This window comes from Bos grunniens, chromosome 7, assembly GCF_055505025.1.
Source record: "Bos grunniens cultivar Pamir isolate PY7600 chromosome 7, Bosgru_T2T1.0, whole genome shotgun sequence".
NCBI classification, from domain to species: Eukaryota; Metazoa; Chordata; class Mammalia; order Artiodactyla; family Bovidae; genus Bos; species Bos grunniens.
In genome coordinates this window covers 60573308-60586309 of record NC_141171.1, presented here as the reverse complement: position 1 = coordinate 60586309, position 13002 = coordinate 60573308, and the positions used below count along the sequence as shown (strand labels likewise).

The following is a 13002-nucleotide window of genomic DNA, read 5'->3' as shown; positions in this document are numbered from 1 at the left end:
TGTGAGATGATACCTCATTGTAATTTTGATTTGCATTTCTCTAATAATGAGCAATGTTGAGCATCTTTTCATGTGTTTACTAGCCATCTGTATGTATTCTTTGGATAAATGCCTGTGGAAGTCTTCTGCCCGTTTTTTGATTGGGTTGTTTGTTTTTCTGGTTTTGAGCTGCATGAGTTGCTTGTATATTTTGGAGATTAATTCTTTGTCAGTTGCTTCACTTGCTGTTATTTTCTCTCATTCTGAGGGTTGTCTTTTCAGCTTGCTTATAGTTTCCTTCATTATGCAAGAGCTTTTAAATTTATATTATTTTAAATAAGTCCCACTTGTTTATTTTTGTTTTTATTTCCATTCATAAAGGATCTTGCTCTGATTTATGTCAGTGTTCTGCATATGTTTTCCTCTAAGAGTTCTACAGTTTCTGGTCTTACATTTAGGTCTCTAATCCACTTTGAGTTTATTTTTGTGTATGGTGTTAGAAGTGTTTTATTTTCATTCTTTTACATATGGTTAACCAGTTTTCCCAGCCCCACTTGTTGAAAAGATTCTTTTCTCCACTGTATATTTTTGCCTCCTTTGTCAAAGATTTGACCTTTGTCAAATCCACAGGTGTGTGGATTTATCTCCAGACTTTCTATATTGTTCCATTAGGCTGTATTTCTGTTTTTGTGCTAGTATTAATGACTGTAACTTGGTAGTATAGTCTGAAGTCAGGCAGGTTTATTCCTCCAGTTCCATTCTTCTTTCTCAAGATTGCTTTGGCTATTTGTGGTCTTTTGTGTTTCCATACAAATTGTGAAATTATTTGTTCTAGTTCTGTGAAAAATACTGTTGGTAGTTTGAGAGGGATTGCATTGAATGTATAGATTGCTTTGGGTAGTATAGTCATTTTTACCATATTAATTCTTCTTATCCAAGAACATGGTGTATCACTTCATCTCTGTGTTGTCTTTCTTTCATCAGTGTCTTACAGTTGTCTGCACACAGGTCTTTTGTCTCTTTAGGTAAATTTATTCCTAACACGGCTGAAGCGAATTAGCAGCAGCAGCAGCATTCCTAAGTATTTTATTCTTTTTTGTTGCAATGATGAATGGGATTGATTCCTTAATTTCTTTCTGATTTTTCATTGTTAGTACATAGGAATGCAAGAGATTTCTGCGTATTACTTTTATATTCTGGGACTTTATTCATTGATTAGCTCTAGTAATTTTCTAGTGGCATCTTTAGAGTTTTCTATGTAGAGAATCATATCATCTGCAAACAGTGAGTTATACTCCTTTTCCAATCTGGATTCCTTTAATTTCATTATCTTCTATGATTGCTATAGCTAGGACTTCCAAAACTATGTTGAATAATAGTGGTAAGAGTGGGCACCCTTGTCTTGTTCCTGATTTTAGAGGAAATGCTTTCAGTTTTTCACTATTGAGGATAATGTTTGCTGTGAGTTTGTCGTATATGGCCTTTATTATGTTGAGCTTTGTTCCTTCTATGCCTGCTTTCTGGAGAGTTTTTATTATGAATGAGTATAGAATTTTGTCAAAGGCTTTCTTTGCATCTACTAAGATGATCATATGGTTTTTATCTTTCAGTTTGTTAATATGGTGTATCACATTGGTTGATTTGCATATATTGAAGAATCTTTGCATCCCTTGGATAAAGCTGACTTGATCATAATATATGATCTTTTTAATGTGTTGTTGGATTCTGTTTGCTAGAATTTTGTTAAGGATCTTTGCATCTATGTTCATCAGTGATATTAATCTATAATTTTCTTTTTTTTGTGGCATCTTTGTCTGGTTTTGGTATCAGGGTGATGTTGGCCTCGTAGAATGAATTTGGGAGTTTTCCTTCATCTGCACTTTTCTGGAAGAGTTTGATCAGGATAGATGTTCAGATCAGATCAGATCAGTCACTCAGTCGTGTCCCACTCTTTGCGACCCCATGAATCGCAGCACACCAGGGCTCCCTGTCCATCAGCAACTCCCGGAGTTCACTCAGACTCATGTCCATCGAGTCAGTGATGCCATTCAGGCATCTCATCCTCTGTCGTCCCCTTCTCCTCTTGCCCCCAATCCCTCCCAGCATCAGAGTCTTTTTCAATGAGTCAACTCTTTGCATGAGGTGGCCAAAGTATTGGAGTTTCAGCTTTAGCATCATTCCTTCCAAAGAAATCCCAGGGCTGATCTCCTTTAGAATGGACTGGTTGGATCTCCTTGTAGTCCAAGGGACTCTCAAGAGTCTTGTCCAACACCACAGTTCAAAAGCATCAATTCTTCGGCACTCAGCCTTCTTCACAGTCCAACTCTCACACCCATACATGACCACAGGAAAAACCATAGCCTTGACTAGACGAACCTTTTTTGGCAAAGTAATGTCTCTGCTTTTGAATATGCTATCTAGGTTGGTCATAGCTTTCCTTCCAAGGAGTAAGCATCTTTTAATTTCATGAATGCAGTCACCATCTGCAGTGATTTTGGAGCCCCCCAAAATAAAGTCTGACACTGTTTCCCCATCTATTTCCCATGAAGTGATGGGACCGGATGTCATGATCTTCGTTTTCTGAATGTTGAGCTTTAAGCCAACTTTTTCACTCTCCACTTTCACTTTCATCAAGAGGCTTTTAGTTCCTCTTCACTTTCTGCCATAAGGGTGGTGTCATCTGCATAACTGAGGTTATTGATATTTCTCCCGGCAATCTTGATTCCAGCTTGTGTTTCTTCCAGTCCAGCGTTTCTCATGATGTACTCTGCATATAAGTTAAATAAACAGGGTGACAATATACAGCCTTGACGTACTCCTTTTCCTATTTGGAACCAGTCTGTTGTTCCATGTCCAGTTCTCACTGTTGCTTCCTGACCTGCATACAGATTTCTCAAGAGGAAGATCAGGTGGTCTGGTATTCCCATCTCTTTCAGAATTTTCCACAGTTTATTGTGATCCACACAGTCAAAGGCTTTGGCATAGTCAGTAAAACAGAAATAGATGTATTTCTGGAACTCTCTTGCTTTTTCCATGATCCAGCAGATGTTGGCAATTTGATCTCTGGTTCCTCTGCCTTTTCTGAAACCAGCTTGAACATCAGGAAGTTCACGGTTCACATATTGCTGAAGCCTGGCTTGGAGAATTTTAAGTATTACTTTACTAGCGTGTGAGATGAGTGCAATTGTGCGGTAGTTTGAGCATTCTTTGGCATTGCCGTTCTTTGGGATTGGAATGAAAACTGACCTTTTCCAGTCCTGTGGCCACTGCTGAGTTTTCCAAATTTGCTGGCATATTGATGTTAGCTCTTCTCTAAACATTTGGTAGAATTCACCTGTGAAGCCATCTAGCCCTTGGCTTTTGTTTGTTGAAGATTTTTGGTTACAGTTTTGATTTTTGTGCTTGTGATTGGTCTGTTCATATTTTCTATTTCTTCTTGGTTTGGTTCTAAGAATTTGTCCATTTCTTCTTCCAAGTTGTCCATTTTATTGGCATGTAGTTGCTCATAGTAGTCTCTTATGATCCTTTGTATTTCTTTGTTGTAACTTCTTTTTCATTTCTAATTTTATTGATTTGAGTCTTCTTTTTTCTTGGTGGGTCTGTCTCTTGCTCTTTTAATTGGGAATATTTCCTCTTTTTCACTTTACTTAAATTTATGTTTGTGAATTTAGGAAAAACAGTTATCTACTGTGGTCTTAAAGGACTGTTTTAAGGTGGAAGTGTCCCTGTGTGGACTGTGTGAGTCCATTATTTTTGGTACGAATGCCAGCCATGTCTTTTTCGGAGTGGAAATTATTCCTTTGATAGTGGGTGTGATTGGTGTTATGGTAACTAGTGTGTGCACTGGAGAGTGTGGGGAGACCTCTGCTTAGTTCTGTGGCTGTCACAGCCCTGTCGGGGCTGGAGTCTGCTCTCCTGTTGTTGAAGTAGAAGCTCTGATGATTGGGTTCAGTAAGGCTGCCTGCCCTTAAGTGCATGCTCTTTCCCAAAGGATTTGAGTGCTGAAGCAAGTGAGGCCCATGCTGTCACAGAGAATCTCCGCACCACCTGTGCAGGTGTCCTTGGTTTTGCCTAGGAGCAGCCCAAGGCCATGTTCCTTTCTCCATTGTGGTTTTCTGAGACCTAGTGTTAGGCAGGTACTGGGGGCCAGGGCATTGTGGCTGCAGGAATTGAAGTGGTTGTGCTGCCGTTTAGCACCTGGGCTGTCTCGGTGATAGGACTCTCCCAGGGCTTGTCTACCCCAGATATGACTCCAAGCTGTGGTGTGAGGTAGGCAGGACTGGATTGCTCCCACTGGAAAAGGAACAGCTGCGTTCTCCTCTCCAGGGTCTACTGGGGGGTGGTGTGACTGTGGTCATGCCATCTAGTGCCCACCAGCACAGCGCAGGTGATGCTGGACTTGCTCTCGGGCCCACTCCTCGAAATGGCAGCCCTGATAGTTGGCTCTGACGTCAGTCTCACCACTGTCGTGCCCGGGCTCACAAAGTCTACCACCACTGGAGCTGCTTTCCTCTGTAAGCATGCTGACAGTGGGGGTCTTATGGTGGACTGTGCCCCTGTGGCAGGCACTGACAGTGGAGGCCCAGACCACACTCCAGGTAATCTCTGCACAGCTGGACTGAGTCCTCTCCCAGGAGCCATCTGCTCAAAGCCAGGCTTCAGCACCTAGCTGCTGTGCATACTAGCAGCCCTGCCCAGATGGCATTTTGGGTTGACAGTGTGAGGTCATGGTGGCCATCAAGTGCTGGTCCCTCTTTCCCTGACTGCTAGCAAACCAGCAGACACACACTCCTTGCAAGCAGAGACCAGGCCCCTTCAGCTCCCTGTCTGTTCTGGTAGACTTCCCAGCTGGCAAAGGTGGTTTCCAGGGTGAGAGAACCTTTCCTCTTTCATAAGTACCCCCCAGGGGTGCTGGCCCCTTCCTGATGCCTTATTTTTCTTTTTTGTCCTACCTGGTTGTATGGAGATCTTTCTTGCAGCTTTGGTTGTATAAGAGCTCTTCTGCCAGTTTTCAGTCGGTCTCCTTTGAGAACTGTTCAACATTTAGATGTATTTTTGATGCATATGTGTAGGGAAGTGAACTTCATGTTCTACTCTTGATCTCCTCTTGTGTTTGTCAGTAACTGCAACACTGATTCAGATGAAGTCAGGTGTAGGGGTGGGTGGTTTCTGGCTTACTGAGGATGAGAACTCTGATACTGTGCTTCCCCATCTCTAGGTTTACTACCTTTTGGAAATCGTCAGCTCACCTGGGTCTTACTACCATTATTTTTTTTTATCATAGAACACTATTCATTATTGCAACAACCTCTTCCATCCTCTAGGACCCTGCATTCTGCAGGAAACAGTTTGGGTAATGCTTACCTGGTCAGACTTTCTTATCAAAGGAGAAACTGAGACCAAGAGAGGGCTTCTCTCTGATAGTTTTATTTTGAAAAATGTGCATGGTTCAGCCTCTCCCCATGTCACTCATTTCCACTCACATGAGAAACAACAGAAGGACACAAGTCTGGGTTGAAATTATGTGCATTTATGGGAAACAAAGATATTCAACAACAATAACAAAAGCCCTTCAATCTCTCCAAGTTCTCAACCAGCAATAATGAGGCAGTTTCAATGATTGTGTCTGGCTGGGGTCTTTTCTAAAAGGGTCAGGGCAGTTGAGACATTGGCCAAAAAGAGAAGATGCAGAAAGGGTGGACGTTCTAAATGAGAGTATATTAGACCTCCCTTCTGGCCCTTCATCCTTTCACCCTTTCAGGTTACAGTCTCCTCCCTTCGGTCTCCTTCACCTTCCTCAACTTCACTTAGATGCAGTCTCTTGCAGAAAGCTGTCCTTGGTCTGCCCCAGCTGCATCTGCTTTCTTAGTAACATCACATACACTTTCTAATGCTGTCTCCTATCACTTTCTGCCTCACATCCATCATGTTTGAGTACATGCCTTATGACACCCATTTTTAGTAGGCATGCCCCTGAGATTGGGCCCCAGGTTGATCATTCTAGTATTCCCATTGCCCTCCCACAGTAAGTGCTCAGTATACAGCAGGTGCTCAGCATCAGCAGGTGCTCAGTGAGGGTTTGCTGAAGTCAGTCCTACATTTGCCACAACACATAACCTCTTGAGAGTCATAACTGTCATTTCCACTTCTTCATCCTTCCTTCGTGGTCTGACTCAAGCCATCTCCAGGAACAGATCTTACCATCACCAACTCATGGTTACAGATTTGGGGAGGGGAGGAGAGATGGTTAAGCTTTCATCCCTGTTCCAGAAGGCAAGGAGGCAGGAAAGGCAGCCACTGGGGAAATCAGGATGACTGTGAGCGACGTTGGCCAGTGCTCCATTTTGGAATCTCATAAGCAGTCATTCTTCAAAAGTTTCCCCCATGAAGCATGGCCAACTTTGCAGTGGGAGCCAAGGACTGGTGGGGGTATGGTTGGGTTGCTCTGCCAACCCAGAGACCAGACAGCATAGGCCAGGAAGCTTTCTTTAGGACGTGGTCTGGATTACCTTTGGAGGTGTGTGTTAGAGGTTGTCTGTCTAGTTGTTCGGTTGGAGCCGTGGTGGGAACATTAGCCCTGTGGCGAGTTGTCAGGCACATAGATTGTAGTAAGGCTGAAAAATACAGGCTGCGAAAATGGGCCTCTCCTCCTAAGGGGGAAGGTCCGGAGGTTCTGGGAGCAATGAGGGAGGGTCCCAGGGGTCCTGCAGCCCCGGCACTAACAGGCATCCCGCTCTGTCTCCTGCTCCTGGCTCCCACTTTCTCCCTCTGGTTCTTCACGTAGGGGCCAGGCACGGGGCCATGGGAAGCAATGATGCAGAAAAGGGAAGTGCTTTTTCTTTTCCTACCATGAGTCATAGATTTGGACTAGAGAGAGGTGAGGATCAAGGATAGGAGGATTGAAGAGGCGAGGAGAGGCCAAGGCCCTATCCATTTCTGTTTATTTCTGTAACGAATAGACGTGAAACCCACATTTCTAGCTGCATCACCCCCAGACAGCACTGAGGTCCTAATGGGGGGGGATAAGAAAATTCTTCAGGGCTCTCAAAGGTGTTCAGTGACTCGGGGAGAACGCTGTGGATCCCCCTTGAGAAGGGCCCCTCTGGGGCCAGTGAAGTGTGAAAACTGCACGGTCAGCATCGTCCCTGGAGGTTGGGGGAAGAGCCGAGAAGCAGAGAGAAGAGAGACTCCTTCAGGCACCTCTTTCAGGAAAGAGAGTTGGACCCTGGGGGACTCAAGTCAGGACAGATGTTTCAGTATAAAAAGGCTCCCCAGTAAAAGGATGGGAGTCCCCACAAATTCCTTCCCAAACCCCATTGCACTTAAAAAAGAGAAAGTAAGGAGCATAAAAATATCTTGATGATGTGGGCTTGCCTGACGATACAGAAAAGCAAGTCTCATGGCAGGCAGTGTGTCCCATTACACAAGAGGATTATACCGAGCTTCAGTATAGAGATTTTACATATATCTTTATATAAATGCATATATATTTATAGAGCCTCTGCCTAGAACAGCCGGGCTTGCTTCTTGAGTTCATTCCTCTTCCAGAGGGCCAGCCGGTCAAACTCGGAGATGGTCATGCCAAAGACCTGGTAGAACTCTTCCTGGGACAGGTGGCGCTGGAAGAAGAGGGGAGGAGACAGAGAGGGAACAACTTGAGGACGTGAGAGGCAGGTAGATGCAGGAGTGGTTCCTGTACGTTTCCTCTGGTTCTGCTGTGCCTGGCACAGTGCCTGACCCACGGAGGGTGTGTGATGAGTATGTCGAGTGGATGGCTGTGTGAGTGAGTGTTTCCTGGGAGGGACCCCTGTAGTTGATCTGGCTGGAGAGGCTTTCTCTACCCAAGACTCAGGCGGGACTTCCGCTTCACCTGAGTGCCTCTCGGTTGGCCTCCCCTTTCTGCATCCCTGCTCCATGCATTGTGTCCAGGAGTGTGTATGGAGTAATGTTACTGCTGTCTACTTTGGACAGAAAAGGAGGCATGTCCAAGATTTTAGGGTGTATTTCCTCTTAGTAATAAGTTTACCAAAAAAATCTGGAAGGTTTTTCCTTAGGTCAGTCAATGAAAAAAAAATTTTCTCTCTCGATTTCTCCATACCATACTCTTTGTTATATGAAAACAAGTATGCCACATAATGAAACATTGTTCTTCATGTCTTAGTGGGTTTTTTAACCCCTTTCTGCCTGTCCTTTCTCCTGTCCCTTCTGAGCAGAGTTGAAAGTTGATACAACTTTGATTTCTAAGCTTTGAGTTAGAAATATATGGCACTTAAAATGTGGCAAAATGTAAACAGTTGGTGAAGGATAAATGGATCCTCATTTTGCTATTCTTGAAACTCTTCTGGAGGTCTGAAATTTTATTTTTTAAATAAAATTTATGATTTTGTTTAAAGAGAGAATTAGATGGCCTATGTCCTGCCTGAAAGCTTACTGCATTCACTTGCTCTTGTTACCAGTTATATTAGCTCATCAGGTATTGAAGGAAATTCAATGAGAATTATGTGTACAGCCACATAACACTTAGCCAATTCTCTGGCTTGTTGGCACTGTGAATGAATGTTTTTGCCACATTTCCAAAACTTTCTTTAGGTAAAGGTAACTTTGATACTTTTGTTAGATATTGTTGGTTATATATCATACTTTTGTTAGATATCACTGGTTATATATCTGAGTTGATTTTTGGGTACTCTATTGCATTTTTATCATGCTCATATGTACATTCACTCTTTTCTCTTAATTCTTCTGACCACCTTGAAAACCAGGAATTATTTCTACCCAATTGGAAAGTGAGAAAAGCAAAAGTCAGAGAATTAAAATGACTTGCCCAGGAGGGAGGGGAGATCACTAGGCAGGTAGCAGAACTGAGTCTAGGGCTCCTGATGCCAAATGCAGTGTATGCCCACCACCCTCTTGGTCAATTTCAAAAATACACAAGAGAGAAAATAGCACAGTGCACACCCATGCCCCTCACCCAGATTCAATGACCATCAGAATCTACCACATTTTCTCTTTCCTCTCATTAAGTCTCTTAACTCTAGATACTGCCACTTCACTCCTACATACAGCAGTTGGCATCTCAAAGCATACTGGGTATTTGCTTTCTTACATAACCACAACAGCATGGGCAAGAAAAAATGACAATTCCACAGAATTACCTAATACTTGTCCACAATAAAATTCCCCTAATGGTCTCAAAAGTATCTTTTTAGAGCTGGTTTGTTTGAATACGGATTCAGACAGCACCCACATGTCACATTTGGCTGTTAGACTCCTTCAGACCCCACCTGGCTAGACAGTGTCCTTCTTTTGTTCTGCTATTGACTCGCCCAGATCTGTTTTACTCTCACTGAAGTGCTGAAAATATGTGGATATGAGAACATTCTCTGCCCCTTCCATAGTAAAGCCTGAGGGGAACTGTAATTTAGTCTAATCTGTTTTTTCTGTTGTTGGAGAGTGATGGTTACTATCGATTCTCTAGCTGGCTTTCGCCACTGTGTTAAAAAATCTTTAACATAGTATAAAGGAATTAAGCCGAAACTACTCAAGTAGCCACTGTAGGACACGCTGAGGAATCTGAGGCTTTCTTCTCTCTGTTGAGGGCCACATGGAGTCTCCTTTCTCCTGAGTTCTCAGAGCATTTAATGGCAGCCTGTCCACTTGACATCCATCACAGACTTTAATGGATGAAGATTATGTGCCCGGGCTTTAGAGCCAGGCAGATATGAGTGTGTGACCTTGGACAGGGTACTTCCAACATCACTGAGCCTCAGTGTCCTCTCGTGAGAGTAGAAGCATGCCAGTACCTGCCCTCATGGGTCCTGTGAGGATGACAGATGATGAGGGGCATGCTCTTGGCACAGTGAATTACTGGTGCAGGGATCTCTTCACGTGTCTGTCACACGATGTGGCCTGGTCTCCGTTTCCTTTGATTTCATCTCCTCCTCCTCCTCCTCTCTCCTGGGCTCACGTGGCCCCAGCCACACTCACCTCCTGCTGTCCTCCAATGCACCAGGTTCACTCCTGCATCAGGGCCTTGGTGAGGGCTGTTTCCCTGGCCCAGAATGTGCTTCCTTTCTATATAGGCATGGTTTGTACTTCAAGTGTTTGCTCAGATGTCATGTTTTCAATGAGCTCTACTCAGACCTCCCTATTTAAGCCTGCAACTCACCCCTCCAGCTCCCAATCCCCCTCACGCTGCTCTCCTCTTACTCCTTGCCCTCAGCCCCGTTACCTCCCAACACACTATTGTTTCCTTATTATTGTATGATTTACTATATGTCTCCTCACATGAGAACACCAGCTCCAAGGGGGCAGTGGTCCTTGTTTTGTTCACTGATAACACTGCAAGGACCTAGAGCAGTATCTGGTATATATAATAGGTTTGGAAAAATACTTACTGTGTGAATAAGTATCTATACTCTGAGCTCCCTGAGGACAGGGGGGTCTCCTTCAATGCCCACCCTGAACTGCTGCTGCAGGGTTTCTAGCCCAGGAGTCTCAGCTCAGGCTACGTATCAGACATCCCTGGGAACCTGCGAAGAACACTGATGCCTGAGCTCCTTCCCCAGATTGCAATTTAATTGGACTTGGGTGGGACCCTGTACTAGTATTTTTAAAAAGCTCCTCAAGTGATTCTTAGAGAAGGTTGTGTTTTCCTGGGTGTCTAGGAGCAGAGCATTTGGTCATCCAGGATGAACCAGGCTTGTGAATGTTTTCATCCCTAAATGCTGGCTCCTCTGAGCTGCCGAGGGAGCTGTCCCTGTCAGCACTGGCAGACACTTACGTGGGGAGAATCACTGGCTTCTGTTCCTGCTACCCCAGCCTGCTAGAGCTGGAAGGACTCACCGAGCATCCTGGCTGCCCACACCCCCGTCCTACGGCTTCAACCCTCTACTCTGGGCAGATTCCTTAGCTGTCAGGTGAAGGGTGTCCCAAGAAGTGCTGAGCCTCCTCTCTTACAAGCCTGCATTCAATTCCACAGACATCTCCTGACCCTTCTCCTAGTCCAGGCCCTGTGGTAGATGACAGCGTGTCAGACAGAGGAGATGGATGGCTTGAGCTGATGCAAAGGAGAAAGGTATTGGGTCTGTGCTCTGGACACAGGGCTGGAGGAGGAAGAGAAGGTCAGTGACACACCCTGAGGAAAGCTTTGGGGAGGCTTTGGGGCACAGGCGTCACTAGAATGGAGCCCTGAGAAGTGAAGGGGCTGCTGAGATGGAAAGGGTGTTCCAGGGAGAGGCAGGGAGGGAAAGGGCAGTGGATGCTTCTGGAGTCGGTGTAAGCAGGAACTGGAACTCCACGCCCAGTAGACTGGACGGCTCCAGAGCCCAAGGCCATGTTCAGGCCTCGTCTGTTCTGTATCGCTTGCTGTTGCTCCTCCCTCCTTGTCCATCTGGACCCGCCCACCCCAAGTCCATCCAGTTCCTCCCTCTCCCTGGAGGCCTGTGTCAGCACAGCCAGCCTGGTCGTCTTCTCCGAGTAACAGCACAGAAACTCTGGAGAGCTTTCTACTCAGTACACTGCTGGATTCCATGTCAAGGGCTCCTGTGTACTGTCTCATGTATGTCACTTGGCAACCTGAGGGAAGCATGACAATCACCCCGTCTTATAGAGGAGACAACCGAGGTTTGGAGATGGGCCAGTTCGTCACGTGGCCAAACTGTCCACCCAGGGATGGCAGCATCAGAGTTGGAACCTAGGGAGTCCTGCTCGAGACTTGCGTATATGTTTACCCTCTGCAGAGAACTGTCCCCGTCCTTTCCCACTGCAGACACTGGTTTTCTATACCGTCCTAAGTAACGCCAGTGCTGTGTTTTTTCTTAGCACACAGGCTGCAGGCCCTTGAAGGGCAGGAACCAAATTCAGCTCTCCTCTTACATCTGCAAAAGTATCAGCCCAGTTTGGAGACACGCTATAGCTGTGCACTACAGATGCTAACTGAATCAAGAGGCTGCACAGAACAGCAAGGAACAGCCTGGGCTAAGGAAACCAGGTAGGAGTGTCTGTTTTTTCAACCAGCTGTGTGACCCCTATGTCATTCATTCTGTCTGTCCCTCCCGAGCTGGGTTAGACCGGTCAAATTCTGCAATCACTTCAAACCCAGAGGCTCCTGCTCAGTTTTCTGTACCTACCTCTAAACGCGTCCGGTCCACATCCTTGGGCAGTCGGTTTCTCCCTCTTGTGGTCACCAGTAGCAGTTCGTAAGGGTAGATCTGAGGAGAGAGGAGGGGGTGTTTGCAGGCTGGGTGAGGGTGGTGGCTGCGATCCCTCTTCTATCCAGGAAGGGCCAGCGATTATCAAGTCTGGAGGAAGCACTGGTGCGTCCTCTTTGGGGTTTCCTGGCAGCCTCAAGGCGCCGTCTCCCAAAGGCAAGGCCCCACAGTCCTTGGATACTGCCAGGGATGAGCGTGGTGTGTGAGCAGAAGGGCTCCTGCATGTGAATGTCTCATATTTGTGATTGGCAAGCCTCCAGAAACGTCTCCGAGGCCTGGGGGAACTGTCTGGTTTCAGGAGGCAAGAGATGTAGGGCAGGATTCAGGGAAAGTGCCCAAGCAGGGACCGGAAATGCTAGTCCTGAGAGGACCCTTGGGCTTTTTTGTTGATGTTCCCTTCCCTGCATAGACAGTGCTGTCATCTTCCCGCTCGTCCCCAGTGTGGCAACTTGCAGGGTCCCAGAGACCCCCAGGGTCTATGTGTCTTTACCTTGTACTCTGCAGAGAGAAAAGAGACACACAAAAAGTAGAAACCATCAGTCTTTGCTTTGCATCCCTACACTGGCTTCTTTTTTTTTTTTTCCCTTTCACTTTTCTTTCTTTTTAAATTTAATTTTATTTTTAAACTTTACAATATTGTATTAGTTTTGCCAAATATCGAAATGAATCCACCACAGGTATACATGTGTTCCCCATCCTGAACCCTCCTCCCTCCTCCCTCCCCATACCATCCCTCTGGGTCGTCCCAGTGCACTAGCCCCAAGCATCCAGTATCGTGCATCGAACCTGGACTGGCGACTCGTTCCATATA

General features: G+C 45.5%; 1 protein-coding gene and 1 long non-coding RNA gene across 22 annotated transcripts in view; one reads left to right on the top strand and one right to left on the bottom strand.

The window, feature by feature from the left end:
• LOC147369648 (uncharacterized) overlaps positions 1-13002 on the top strand; it is a 118899-nt gene that overhangs the window by 95378 nt on the left and 10519 nt on the right. For 16 of the 21 annotated variants that reach the window (XR_015167706.1, XR_015167696.1, XR_015167697.1 and 13 more), the window contains 2 exons: positions 10961-11056; positions 11803-11971. This is a non-coding gene — a long non-coding RNA (uncharacterized LOC147369648). The remainder of the gene's footprint in view (positions 1-10960; positions 11057-11802; positions 11972-13002) is intronic. The other 5 variants (XR_015167708.1, XR_015167707.1, XR_015167704.1 and 2 more) reach the window with 1 other exon arrangement.
• Positions 5490-13002, bottom strand: part of ABLIM3 (actin binding LIM protein family member 3) — a 136747-nt gene continuing 129234 nt past the window's right edge. The window contains exons 22-24 of the mRNA XM_086412364.1: positions 12682-12689; positions 12111-12191; positions 5490-7598 (exon numbers count right to left, since the gene is read on the bottom strand). Of these exons, the coding sequence (XP_086268490.1) occupies positions 7485-7598; positions 12111-12191; positions 12682-12689 (203 nt within the window). The 3' untranslated portion in view covers positions 5490-7484. The remainder of the gene's footprint in view (positions 7599-12110; positions 12192-12681; positions 12690-13002) is intronic.